Source organism: Rhodamnia argentea, chromosome 3, assembly GCF_020921035.1.
Source record: "Rhodamnia argentea isolate NSW1041297 chromosome 3, ASM2092103v1, whole genome shotgun sequence".
Classification (NCBI taxonomy): Eukaryota; Viridiplantae; Streptophyta; class Magnoliopsida; order Myrtales; family Myrtaceae; genus Rhodamnia; species Rhodamnia argentea.
The window spans coordinates 7,987,985-8,001,265 of record NC_063152.1 but is presented as its reverse complement, the minus strand read 5'-3'; the positions used below and the strand labels follow the sequence as shown (position 1 = coordinate 8,001,265).

The following is a 13,281-nucleotide window of genomic DNA, read 5'->3' as shown; positions in this document are numbered from 1 at the left end:
ATGAGCTAACTGAAGAACGTGGAGAAGAAAAACCCGATTCTGGTGATCGAGGGACATCGGCAATGAAAAAGGAAACATAAAAAGGGAGGGAAAGTAAACATAATGGAAAGATTGTTGAAGAGAAGGCAATCACTCAATGGAGTCCCCCAAATGAAGAGATAATTTCTTTCACATTGGGAATTCTTTTTCAAGAAAAGGAAAGAGCATTGGAAAGGAAGCGCACAATGGAATGGATAGATCGGCAACATGAAAATAAAAAAGAATTGATTGAGTCTGCAGATTATCTATCATTCTTTTTTAACCTGTTCATCATACGAGACAAAGAAGGAAGGATTAAAATAGACGTGCACATGGTGGAATGAATCTGGTCATAGGAGGAAGGGATATTCATGAAGACCCACAAGAGAGAAATACTTCGTGCGCTGATTTACAGCCAATTCTTGATGGCAATCCAAAGCAAAATTTTAGTAATTGATTCCACTGAGTTTCGGTAATTGATTCAACGGTCCAGGCTTTCCAAAGTTGCGGCAGTGTTATCTGCTATAAAACCAGACTTCGCTCACTTCAACAGGGGGGAATTGATTGACAACTCTTGGCGTATTAAAAAATTGAGAAGAAGACGAGAGGCAAAAGAAGTCTGAGAGAAGTCAAGGGAAAAGGACGAGAAGAGAGAGGAAAAGCAAAGAGTTTCTTCTCGTCTTTTTCTTCGATTTGTCCGGACACCCCAGGAGCGTCACCACGATCCCTTCTTGCTTCAACACCTTGCCGACATCACCAACCAGTCGAGGCTTTTCCTTGCCAATTCTGGCTTTCTCGAGGCATTACCGTGATTGCCCTTGTCCGGGAAGGATCCGTACTACAGCCTGAGCTCTTGGTACAAGTCATTGAGCCTTATCAGACGATTCCTCATTGTTACCGCCATGTCCATCAAACAATCAGCACGCTTTGTCCACCAAGTCTACTCAACGTCCCACGCATTGGATCAATGAACCGTTGACTTGTTGCTCATGTACTCGTGAAGTTCTTTTTGTTTCTGCAGATCATTTGGTTACAAAGGCAAAAGTCCAAGCGGTGGTCAAAGAAAAAAGAAAAAATTGTTACAGGTCCACAAGAGTCAAAAGCGTAAGTCATCGCCACGAGTCGGTCCGCACGATCCGCAAACCGAATCTGTCTCGAGCTGTTCGTGATACACCATGAAGCAATTCCCCTTCATCCTTTTCCAGTAGATTTACTGGCCTCGAGTTCTCGTCGTGAACTGCGAATCACCACGAAGCATCACGCAATCCATTGGAAGTGCGGTAGTCGTCGTTCGATTCCGTCATTTGCATATTCGAATTTGGAAATAATATCCATGAAATAGGTAGCGATTGTTGTCCAATTTAGTTTTGATATTTGGTTGCCATGTTTCGTATAAACCGATATCTAACTCGAGAAAAGTCAATTTAATTACTAATTTGATCCATAAGACTTTGGATCATTTTTTTTTAATTATTTTGACTTATATTGAATACTGATGTTGCCTAAAGTTGCGATAATCTTTAGTGAGACGATGGGTTATTTTTTTAGGTTGCCATGCTCTTTGATTTGAAATTTTCATGCACTGCACATATGGATTAGGTAAGATTTTACCACTAGCATAGATAATATTCACATTTTAAAAACATCAAAAAATAAAAAATCATGCATGCATATCATATGTTTCAATTTGCACACTTGCCATGTCATTCACAGTTGCCGTTTTTGACGAGTCATTAGGGTCATTCATTAAAAAGTGCATGTTATAATGTAGTTGCATTATCTTGCTAGCCATTAGAATTAGGTCATGTGATCAGCATATCATTTAGGTTTACTCATGTAGTTCATTAAACTTATGCAATGATGAGCTATTACACTTTTCATGTTATTTTCATATCATATGCATTCGTATTAGAATAGATTGCATGTCATTACATTTAGGTTCAATTGCGGAACCAGCCAACAGACCTCCGTCATTCTAACAGCAAAATCGACACCAACAGGATCTCAACCTCGGACCGAATTGCTTCCACTTTAACATGAAGATCCAAACCCGAATCACAAACAACTATTTTTGAATAAAGACTCCAATACACATTACAAGTGTCAACTACAATGCCGACTTAATGATGTTAAACTTACTTCTACATCATGCGGTGAAACTGTACCATCTTCAAATGCCAAGACAACAATCTTGCCACCGGGACGAGCCAGCATAATGATGTTGTACATTTACCCGGAGTAGAATAGAACAATTATGAGAAACCAAGATTGGCAACACAATGAATGTGCAAAGAAAACAACAGAGAGAGGAAAAGAATGAATAATTTTTTCACAACAAAATTACTACAAGAGGGAAGATAAAGAACGCGCAGTAACAAGAAAATGTTAAAGCATCGGAACAAGACAAGACAAATGAGAGGGATATCGGTCACTTAATATGGGATTTATTTGGGCATGTAAAGTGACAGGAATCAGCCCCCAATCCATTATCACAATCCCACAACAAATCTTGTTGTTCCGCTTTGGAACCTCGAGGTGGAGTGGATTCAGGCAAGGATCAAAAGTGTACTAGTGTCTACGACTTAGGATCTCAACAGAAACCATTCAAAGGTTGGCTCAAGAATTATAGTGCACTCAACAACATGTTCTCCAAATCCGGAAGACCATATGATGCGTGAAGCTTTCGGATGTTTTCGGAGAAAAGGTGCCTCCTCTCTAAAATTTTCCAGTGAGAATAGATGTCAAGAACTGCCAAGGCTACGCATCTACTCCTAAGTCCTTACGAATTTGAATTACCAAGAGATAGAGTCATATAAAAACTTAACATACTTGGATGCGGCTCCCTCTACACTCCTAGTTTCTGCGCTTTATCTAATCCCCGACTCCATCCCCCTTGACCAGATTGTCATACAAGTATGCAGCATTGCTTGAGATATTCTATTAACAAGTAAGTTAAACTCCCACCGGCAAACTTGATTAATCAAAATGATGCGATGCTATGGCCCTCTGTAATAAGAAGAAGATAAATTAACTTCAAGTAGTGCAAAATGCGAGAAATTTTCCAGCCTGTACTCTGCAATCTAGTATACATTAAATATCTCCTAGTTGGGAACTCTCAATCAGTAAAAAAGAGGAAGAAGAGGAGCCAGAAGTAGCATTACATTGTGAGAGTTAGCATTAGAAATCCAAGGAAACTATATCGATGCCCGACAATGTCGAGATGTTATTCTCACGAGCCTAAACCTACCAACTCCAAGTGGGCATCAACCATTTCCGCAACCGACATAGCTAGTCTATCTAGAATACATGACATCCCCTCCAATTCAAGTTCTTTATTTTCATGGACATTTTAACCGGTGTACACAGAAGGGAAACAAGATGGCAATACAGAAGCATGGTACACTTCCGGTCGGTCTAGGTGATTGTCGATTAAATTAGGGAACTCCTTAGTTGTTCTCATTTAGACTTTCAAGCACTTCGCCTTTATATTTGTCCAATTATCCATCAAACACAAATCGATCGAGATTGGCAATTCAAGTGGTTTCTCTTGAGAGAAGGAAGCGTAGCACATTTAGGAAGAGCGAAAGAAGTAAAATGAGATAAGGCCAATGACTCAAAGGGCGCACCAAGCCATTGTTGAAGGAACGAAAACGCCGAATTAAAAAGAGAACTTCCTCTAGTCGAAGCAAGTATCGGGAGAGACTTTCTCGTTTCAAAGAAATTACCAGGAGAGATTGTCTACAACCTCTGCCAATTGAAGCCATGAAGTACACCTTCGGGTCCTCTGTGACCATCACCAAGAAATCCTTCTCCGTATTCCAGCCCGCGATCTTCACTTGCCAACCAGAAATCAAGCAAACTTCACAAAACCAAGTCAGAACAATTGAGACAACCGCCCATTAGGTCGCAAAAGAATGCCGAACGGGAGCCCAACCCGAGAAGCCAGCAGTTTATTGACCTGAAGCCGGAATGGAAGCACGCGCTATGGTCCTTCGTCGGTGCTCGAAAACACAAAGGGAAGCTCGAGGCTAGACTTCCCTTGAGTCCGAGAGTAGCATGAATAAAACTACGAAAGAGGAACAGTTGGGAGAGAAAATAAGGAAGAGAGAGACTTGATTACGGGAGCGGAGGCGGACATCTCCGGCTCTGCAAAGCTTCTGCTAAATATAAGGAGGGCAATGTCAGATGACAACATGCAAACATCCTTTACCATTCCAAGGATGCATTGTCGGACTTTGGAGAAGTTCAAGAAACATCGAGCTCCTCATCCTTTGATGATTTTTTTTCCTTTTAGAAAAGCCTTGCGAAAGCTCTCTTGCATAGTTCAGCATCTACATCAACCGGTGGAATGATAACCGAATCCCGCCAGTGAGTCAGATGAAATCAATCTAGCAACTAACATCGGCAAACTCCTAATAACATTCCGAAGTTTAGGGATCCCTGTTTGTCAAACTCGATATTCTTTTTGAACTCTACGGATCCAACTAATGGGGCATCTAACATCATCAACCACAGAAGCTTTGAGCAGGTTATTATAGTGAATTCAACTCAAGTTGTTTGCTCTTGTGGGATATAGTTTGATTCTTTCCTTGTCGTCATTTGCCATTGATGTATTAGAAATAATGCAACAGTTTTCAAACGGCATATAGGATAAAGTTTCCTCGGGAAACTTATGGAAATGATTCCTGTGTTTTTCTTTTCAGCAAGTAAATGAACCAACAAGTGCTTATGCACAATATAAGGGAAGCACAATCAATCATTTCAAACCACATTCTAGTTAATGTCTTGCTTGGCTCAAATGTTCGGGCATCTCACGGATGGCTGTACCAACTCTACAAACATCAAGATGCATTCTTTGGGTAATCTATAATTAGCCTTGGACTTTTAGGTATATCCTGGATCCAAAACAATGAACATGGATTCAAACAAGGACCGCCGTATAGGGTCCTCCATTTAGTATTTCTCAACCTATACAATGACCTTTGGCATGCTATCAAATGCCTGTATACATCATTTTTTATCAGATTTTCCAGAAATCCAGAAACAATCAAATGCTAGGAGTAATTATTTGCCTGCATAGGATGAAGGATCTTACCAAAGTCTAAAGACATCCGATGTGCCTAGAAAGCCTTTTAATCCATTTCCGTTATCGGCATGATAAGAAGAATCATTTTGCCAAAGCGCACATTAACTTCCATGAACATCTCCCCCAGATTCCTTGAATTCAAGTAACAAAAATAATGATGACACTATCAACCGGGAAATAATAATGACAAGATGATAAATCGTGAAAGAAATTGCAAATGACAATTGGGCGGTAGATCTCAAAAGAGCAAAGGTAACTTACATCCTTTATGTACCTTTGTTCGAAAATGTGGATCATCTCTAGTATCTTGACTCATCCGAGGCGCCCGAATAGTCTTATGCAAATTTTATCCCCCCACTATATGCAAATGGCTCTTTCTCGTAATTTTGATAAAGCCGCCTTCCAGACAATTCTGGAATAGTTTTAAGTGACTTGCATCCAGAAATATCCAGTTCCGCTAGTTGCTCCGGTTTCTCTAGCCCTCGAAGCTCAGTCAATTTCTTGCAATCTTGCACAATCGAACTCATCAAGCGGGTACACGATGACAAATCCGGTAAGATCTCAATCGAGGAACATCCCGAGATAGCAATACGTTCTAGAGATATTGACTCCTCAAGCCCCAGGATCTCTCGAAGTTCATGACAGTTTGACAGGAACAATTCTTGTAAATTACGAAAACTTGACAAGTTCGGTAATATGGCTAAGGACTTGCAACCTTCAATCCATAAACTTTTGCGGGATGGGAAGCTCTCTAGGCACTATATGTCTTGAAGCTTGTCGCAGCTGTTGATAGTCAAACTTTTCAAGTGGCCAAAGCAACATAAATTTGTTAGCCTTTCAATTGAAGCGCATCCAGAGAGATTCAACTCTTCCAAGAACTCCAAAATACGAAGGCCTTGAATTTCGACTAAGCTTTCGCAATGTTCAGCATTTAAGTACTTCAGACTTTCGGATTTTGGAAGGTTCAACCTTTCAATTGAAACGCACCCAAAGATACTCAATTGTTCCAAGAACTCCAACCTATCAAGGCCTTGAATTTGGATTAAGTTTTTGCAATATCCGACAGCCAATATCCTCATACTATCAGATTTTGGAAGGTTCAACCTTTCAATTGAAGCCCACCCGGAGATACTCAACCGTTCCAAGAACTCTAACCTATCGAGACCTTGAATTTCGGCGAGGTTTTCGCACCATTTAACGTTCACTACCTTCGGACCCTCAGATTTTGGAAGCTTCAACTGATCAACCGAATTGCGAAACTCAACAATCAAGGATTCCAAATATTTCAATTTATCAAGACCTCGAACTTCAAGTAAATTCCCGCAATAATCGACGGATAATGTCCTTAGATGGATTAACTGCGAAACGTCCAAAATTTCAAGAGATTCACAAGAAGTGACCGCCAAGTCTTCCAACTTGAAGGGAGTGTCCAGGGATTGTGGTAATTTCGATTCTTCAACACCCGTCGGTTGTTGAGAGCATTCCGAATCCTTTAGTATTGTTGGTGGAAGCTCCGGGATGCACTGGGAGAAATCGACGAAACCGACTTCTAGCTTCTTGAGACGGGTTAGGTGGGAGAGTGAAGGCAATTTGCGACTTTGACAGGTGATGCGCAAATATGTTCAGCTGGAAGGAAGGTCCAGCAGCGATTGGAGCTCCATACGACCAAGAAAATCAAGGCGTTGTAGGGATGAAAGATTGCACATGCTTTCTGACGCTTCCCCTTTCAGATTCACACAATCTTCAAGACGCAACTCTCGGAGCTTTCTCGGCCTCCCGATCTTGTTTGGTAATTTTCTTATACCACTAAAAGAAATATCTAGAATTTCTAGATTCTCCAAAGACCCCATGCTTTACGGAAGTTTTCCTCCCAATTTTGCGCATTTAGCGAGACGTAATTCTCGGAGATTTCTTAGCCTCCCAATATCGTCAGGTAATTCTTCTATACTAGTGACATTAATATTTAGAATTTCTAGATTCCGCAAAGACACTATGCTTTCCGGAAGTTTTCCTCCCAATTTTGCACATTTAGCAGCACGTAATTCTCGGAGATTTCTCAACCTCCAAATATCGTCGAGTAATTCTTCTACACCACTTTCAGAAATATCTAAAATTTCTAGATTCCGCAAAGACACTATGCTTTCTGGAAGTTTTCCTCCCAATTTTGCGCATTTAGCAGCACGTAATTCTCGGAGATTTCTCGGCCTCCAAATATCGCCGGGTAATTCTTCTACACCACTTTCAGAAATATCTAGAATTTCTAGATTCTGCAAAGACACTATGCTTTCTGGAAGTTTTCCTCGCAATCCTCGGCATTCACCAGCATGTAATTCTCGGAGCTTTCTCGGCCTCCCGATACTGTTTGGTAATTCTGTTATATCGCTCCGAGAAATATTGAGAATTTCTAGATTCTGCAAAGATCCTATGCTTTCTGGAAGTTTTCCTCGCAATCCTCGGCATTCACCAGCATGTAATTCTCGGAGCTCTCTCGGCCTCCCGATACTTTTTGGTAATTCTTATATATCGATTCGAGAAATATTGAGAATTTTCAGATTCTCAAAAGATCCTATGCTTTCCGGTAATGCAGAAAGTCCAGTGTGCTCTAGAAGGAGTTGCTCCAGGTTTTTTAATTTACCTATTTCTTCCGGAAGCTTCGTGAGGCTCCAACGGAACATCAACTCCAAGCGAAGGAGGGCCTTCATGCCTCCAATTGAAGAGTCGACTTGCTGCAGTCTCCGACAACCGTCGAGGATCAAAACCTCTAAATTCTTAAAAGTTGAGAGGAAGTCCGTATTTTCCAAGTATTCACAACCCGTAAGGTCGAGAAATTTGAGCTTCTTTGCCATCCGGTAAAAAGAAATGGTTGTCAAGGGTGATTATGATTAAAATTTAAAAAAAAAACATAAAAGGGAAAAGAAGAAGAAGAAAAAGACTTGCTCTTACCACGAAAGACCTCCACCCTTGCCATCTCTCATTTATCATGCTTCTTGACAAATCTAGTACAACCAATTCAGTTGCGTGAAGATTTTTTACTTCAAAATTCATGGGATATTCTTCCCGTAGAAGCCGTCTTAACTCCTCCCTTGAACCGTTAAAATCGTCGGCGAAATATGACCGCTTCATCCGAAGAAATCTTAAACTCGTCAATTTTTAAATAGTTTTTCCGTGTAGAAGCCGTCATCTTGCTTAGCTATTTTGCCGGAGCCTTCTGAGGTCCCCTCACTCATATCAATGGCCTCAATCTTTCCCGTTCCATATATGTAACGATTCAATTTCCATCAATATTATATCCAACTAAAGTAATCTAAAATTACCAAAAAAGTCCTAAATTCAAATGTAAATTTTTTTCTTTGCTAGTCAAGTCCTAAACTTTTTGCGTTTATGCTAATTCAGTCCATCTCGCTAACTTTGACCGGTTGGCTCTGATGTGGCAATTTATAGTAATAATTACTATTATATCAATTTTCTTTTTGTTTTTTATTATTTTTCTTTTCTCTTTTTTTTTCCCCTTCTTCTTCTTCCTCTTGCTGGTCACGGGATTGGAAACCGGTGAGACGCGAGGGTCGGCGGCGAGGCCAAGCTCACCCAGTGATGGCAAGGACGATCCCAAACAATTTAAACCGAGAATAGGAAAAATGGACCGTGGAGGTCACTTTTATCCCATGAACGAAAACATGAGTTTGAAAGGTAATGTTATTTTCGGCCCATATGCAAAAGGCTGTGTTCTTTTTATGATACTATGGATGAAGAGTGAAATGGATTCGTGCAAAAATACTGAAGTAACTATATGAAAAATGTACCTCTTCAATATCAAAATTCATGGGGCATATTGGCCATCGAAGCCATTTTAACTGCTCCATTGAGTCCTTAAAATCTCCATTGAGATGTGCCCCTTCCTCCATGTGAAGGAATCTTAGACTTGTCAAATTCTTGAATTGTTCACCTGTGTAAATGTTGTCATCTTGCTCGGCTATTTTGCCAAAGCCTTCTAAGTAGCCTCTACCGAGATCAATGGCCTCAATCTTTCCCGTTCCCTATATGCAACGATTCAATGTCCATTAATACTATATCCAATTAAAGTATTCTAAAATTACCAAAAAATTCTTAAATCTATTTCAATTGTGCTAATTCGGACCTAAACTTTTTTTTTTCCTTTTTCCGCTTGAGTTTATGATTCTATGATTTATCGTTAGTCAAGTTATTTACTGCATTTGTCAAAGACATAAGTGAAGCAAATGTAGAAATTCATGATCTTAACACTACAATACTTACTCGGAGAGAGCAACCTCCCTACTTTCTAATCTCGTCAATGAAACATTCAAGTTGCAATAATAGTAGAGCAAGCACTAAGCGGTGGACCAACATTACTCTAGCAGTAGAACATGGACTAAGTACGAAGAAGAAACGAAACGGTTACCTTATTTTTCTTTAGCACTTTCTTGACTTCCTCGAAGTCCCATAACCTGCTACGGTTCTGAGGCTCCGGCCGCTTTTCTTCGCGAACTATTTCTCTACCAAGATCTCTCAGTTGGTCATGCATTCGAAGCTTATGATCATCTTCAATTTTTATTAATGACATGTATCTCAATACTTCAATTTCCACCCCAGGAAAAAAGCCACAGGCGCCCCACATATAGGATGCAATTCTTCTATCGGTACCAATAAAAAAACAAGCAATATCCAAAAATATTTGCTTTTGTTCATATTCTAATACTTCATAACTTATTCGTAACTTTTTTTGCACTTCCTCATGAGGCACTTTTTTTAACTTGTCTATCCGACTTCTCCAGAATGCTAGCTCTTTTCCGCACAATAATGAGCCCAAAACCTCAAGGGATAAGGGAAGCCCTCCAGTCATGGATACAACTTCATGGGCGAGGTCCTCAAACTCCCTTCGAGGAGAGTCACTTCGGAATGCATGTTTGCTAAACAGAATCATAGATTGATCGTTTTCCATTTCCTTATGCTCATAGGGATAGTCCACCCCAAATTCTTCAAGAATCCTCACGTTTACGGTGGTAATAATGATCATACTTCCCGAAGAAAACCAATCACGATTACCGGCCAAATGCTTCAATTGAATGACAACATCCACGTCGTCAAGAAGAAGGAGGACCTTTTTACCTTTAAACTTGGAGGAGATGTACTTAACCCCTTCATCCTCATTATGGACTTCATTTTCGCGCTTCAATATATCATGGATTAACCGATTCTGTAAGTAAAGGGCGCCATTACGCTTCCATGATTCCCTTATATCAGCAATGTAGCTACGGTGCTTGAATTGATTGGAAAGCTTGTTGTAGATGGCTTTAGCAAGAGTAGTCTTACCAATGCCTCCCATTCCATGGATGCCAAGAAATAGGGTGGCATGAGATTTTTTAGTATCCACAACTTCCATAATCTCCTCCACATGACGATCAATTCCAACCAAATTCTCAGAAATATCCAACTCAAACTTTTTCTTCAGTTTCCTCAACACTCTTTGGACAATCGATTCCACTAATAATGCTTCATACCCATCAAATGTGAGAATAGTTCAGTTTTGTGGCAACAGTAATTTTATGTTGTTTATCAAATGAGAACACAATAATAAATAAATCTGCGGATTGATTGAAAAACTTTAAAAATCATTTTTTTCACACCTCAAGATATAGGTGGTTGCTTCACATGGAGTGCCCAATTCCACTGTTACTCCCAAATAATTTATTAAGCCAGAAAAAACTTGAGGGTAGGAGTTATGAATATTAAATACTCTTATCTATTATGGATTTGAGTCAAATTTTAAACTGTTGTTTGTTAAAGATATGAGGGATGACGTGGACGTGACTTTGAAAATTTGTAGAGCATTTGAATAAGCAAAGACAAGTTATAACTTTTGATACAAGATGATTTCGGGTTTTGCGATACCAATCAGAAAAGTTGCTCAAAGTGTGATATGGCGAACTACCCGAATTGTAGTTGAGAGGATTTCTCCTTGTTTGCCCACTTCCACACGCTTGCGAGTTTCTACTCGTGCTATGAATTTAGTATCATTCCGTATTTGTGTTCTTATCATTTTTCATTGCCTCCAAGGATGATAACAGGTTGTACTTTATTTTCCTTTTGAGTATCTATGTTCTATGATTTTAACTGGTCTATTATTGATTATACACGAAAGTAGAAGAATAATTTTTACCCAAAATAAGAACACTGCTTCAATACATGCAGGTGCATGAGGTAAAAATTACTTGTTGAAGATAGGAAATGAATTGGAAATTATTTGAACAAACATATAATAAAAATAATCCCTTTTTCCCTTCTTTATATTTTCCATCATCATATGCAACCAAAGAAACATTTCTTTTGTGAAAAATAATTTTAATAGCAACTAATCAACTATATTAATGATTTTTTTTTTGGTCAAAACGACAATAATGACTTAATGAATGTAACTTGGGAAGATAAAGAAATATAGCTTTTTCTCTTTTTTTGGTCGGAGAAGAAATATAGCTTTGTCGATCACCATGCACAGTATATGATGTTGCGAGCTCTAAATAAAAAAACACCACTAAGTTGTACTATTAATCTCAAATAAATATGTAATTAGAAAGTTTGAGATGAAGATTAATGTAGCGTACGCTATAGACATGATATGAAAATGGCGCAATGTTGAAAAATCTTTGGATATAAGAGTAAAAATTCATTCAGAAAATCTTATTGTTCAAGCAAATGGGATTATAACAACAAAATCTATAATTAAGTTGGTCATCCTTAAAGCAAAAAACCTAAAAAACAAAAAAAAAATTATAGAACTCATGCATTGCAGGATCTTACAGTTCTTTTATATACAAAGAAAAAAAAAACGAAAATGAAGCAGGTGAGAATGAGAACAACCAGTAAACACTAACACATATCATAAGAAAGTAGAGAATGCTTTGGTGAAAAATTTTACCCATCGGCTTCATATCCTTTCAAGGTACTGACTTCACCGAGTGCTTTCTTCCATTTCTCCAAGCTCGTTGGGTCGAAAGAAGGCCTCTTAAGCAAACGCTCCTCATACTCATGAAATGCTTTTCCAAAACTTCCCCTCTGATATCTCACCTCAGCTGGTTTCACTTTGTAGAATACAGGCAACACCATTTGCCCATTATCATTCTTGCACTTCATTATTTGAGCCAGTTCATTCAGGCACCAGCTGCTTGTACCGTAACCCTCGGACAAAATGGGGATCAGGATCTGACTCTTCGTGATGGCTGCTAAAATCTCTGGTCCGATGTCCTCGCCTTGGGGGAGCTCCTCTTTGTCTCTGAAAGTAACAATTCCAGCATCATGGAGCCCCTTGTAGAGGTGACTCGCGAAGGCCTTTCGAGTATCTGGGCCTCTGAAGCTCAAGAACACCTCATAGCGGTTTCCAGTAGTCGCGGTCGACGAACTAGATGCACTGTTGTTAGTTTCTGTCGGAGATGAACTAGATGCGCCTTTACTAATTCCTGTCGGAGACGGACTAGATCCACCGGATTTTGTTTCTGTAGGAGACGAACTAGATCCACCAGATTTAGCTTCTGTCGGAAACGAACTAAATCCACCGGAATTAGTTGCCGTCGGACGCGAAGTAGATGCACCATTATTAGTTTCCATCGGAGACGAAGTAGATCCACCGTCATTAGTTTCTGTCGGCAACGAACTAGATCCATCAGAATTAGCTTCTGTCGGCGGAGTCATCGAACCAGGTGCGCCAGTATCAGCATCTTCTTTTTTTCTACGCGCACGAGCTTTCTTCTTATTGAGAACATAAAATGCAAGCCCGGTGCGACGAAGCATTTCGGCTTTGCTCAGACTCTGGCCTTGATTTTCACTTTCAGGTCTGACGGAGAGAACAGAACCAGAATGCCTCTCTCAGGAAACAGGAAATGGCCTTGTTGTTGCCAATTCCCACTCCCTGGGGGTTGATTTGTATAATGGGAACCAGTTGGCAAAGAGAATCTTGTACCCACAAGTCAACCACGCGTTTAGGTCGTTGCCTTCATGTGTAGTACTAGTAGCAGTAGTAGGCTAGTAGCTCTGTAGCTGTAGCTCAGTAATTGCAAGAGAGTCTTCTCCGGTCCCCCCTCTCTGTCTCTCTTCACTGCTTCCAATAATCAATTAGATTTCCTAACAAAAAAAAAACCAAAAAACAAATTAATAATTAGAACTTGTAA

General features: G+C 39.7%; 1 protein-coding gene across 1 annotated transcript in view; it reads right to left on the bottom strand.

The window, feature by feature from the left end:
• Positions 1-12,904, bottom strand: part of LOC115729440 (disease resistance protein RUN1-like) — a 58,451-nt gene extending 45,547 nt beyond the window's left edge. The window contains exons 1-2 of the mRNA XM_048275488.1: positions 12,036-12,904; positions 9,522-10,584 (exon numbers count right to left, since the gene is read on the bottom strand). Coding sequence (XP_048131445.1) covers positions 9,522-10,584; positions 12,036-12,904 — 1,932 coding nt within the window. The remainder of the gene's footprint in view (positions 1-9,521; positions 10,585-12,035) is intronic.
• Positions 12,905-13,281: the final 377 nt, after the last annotated feature.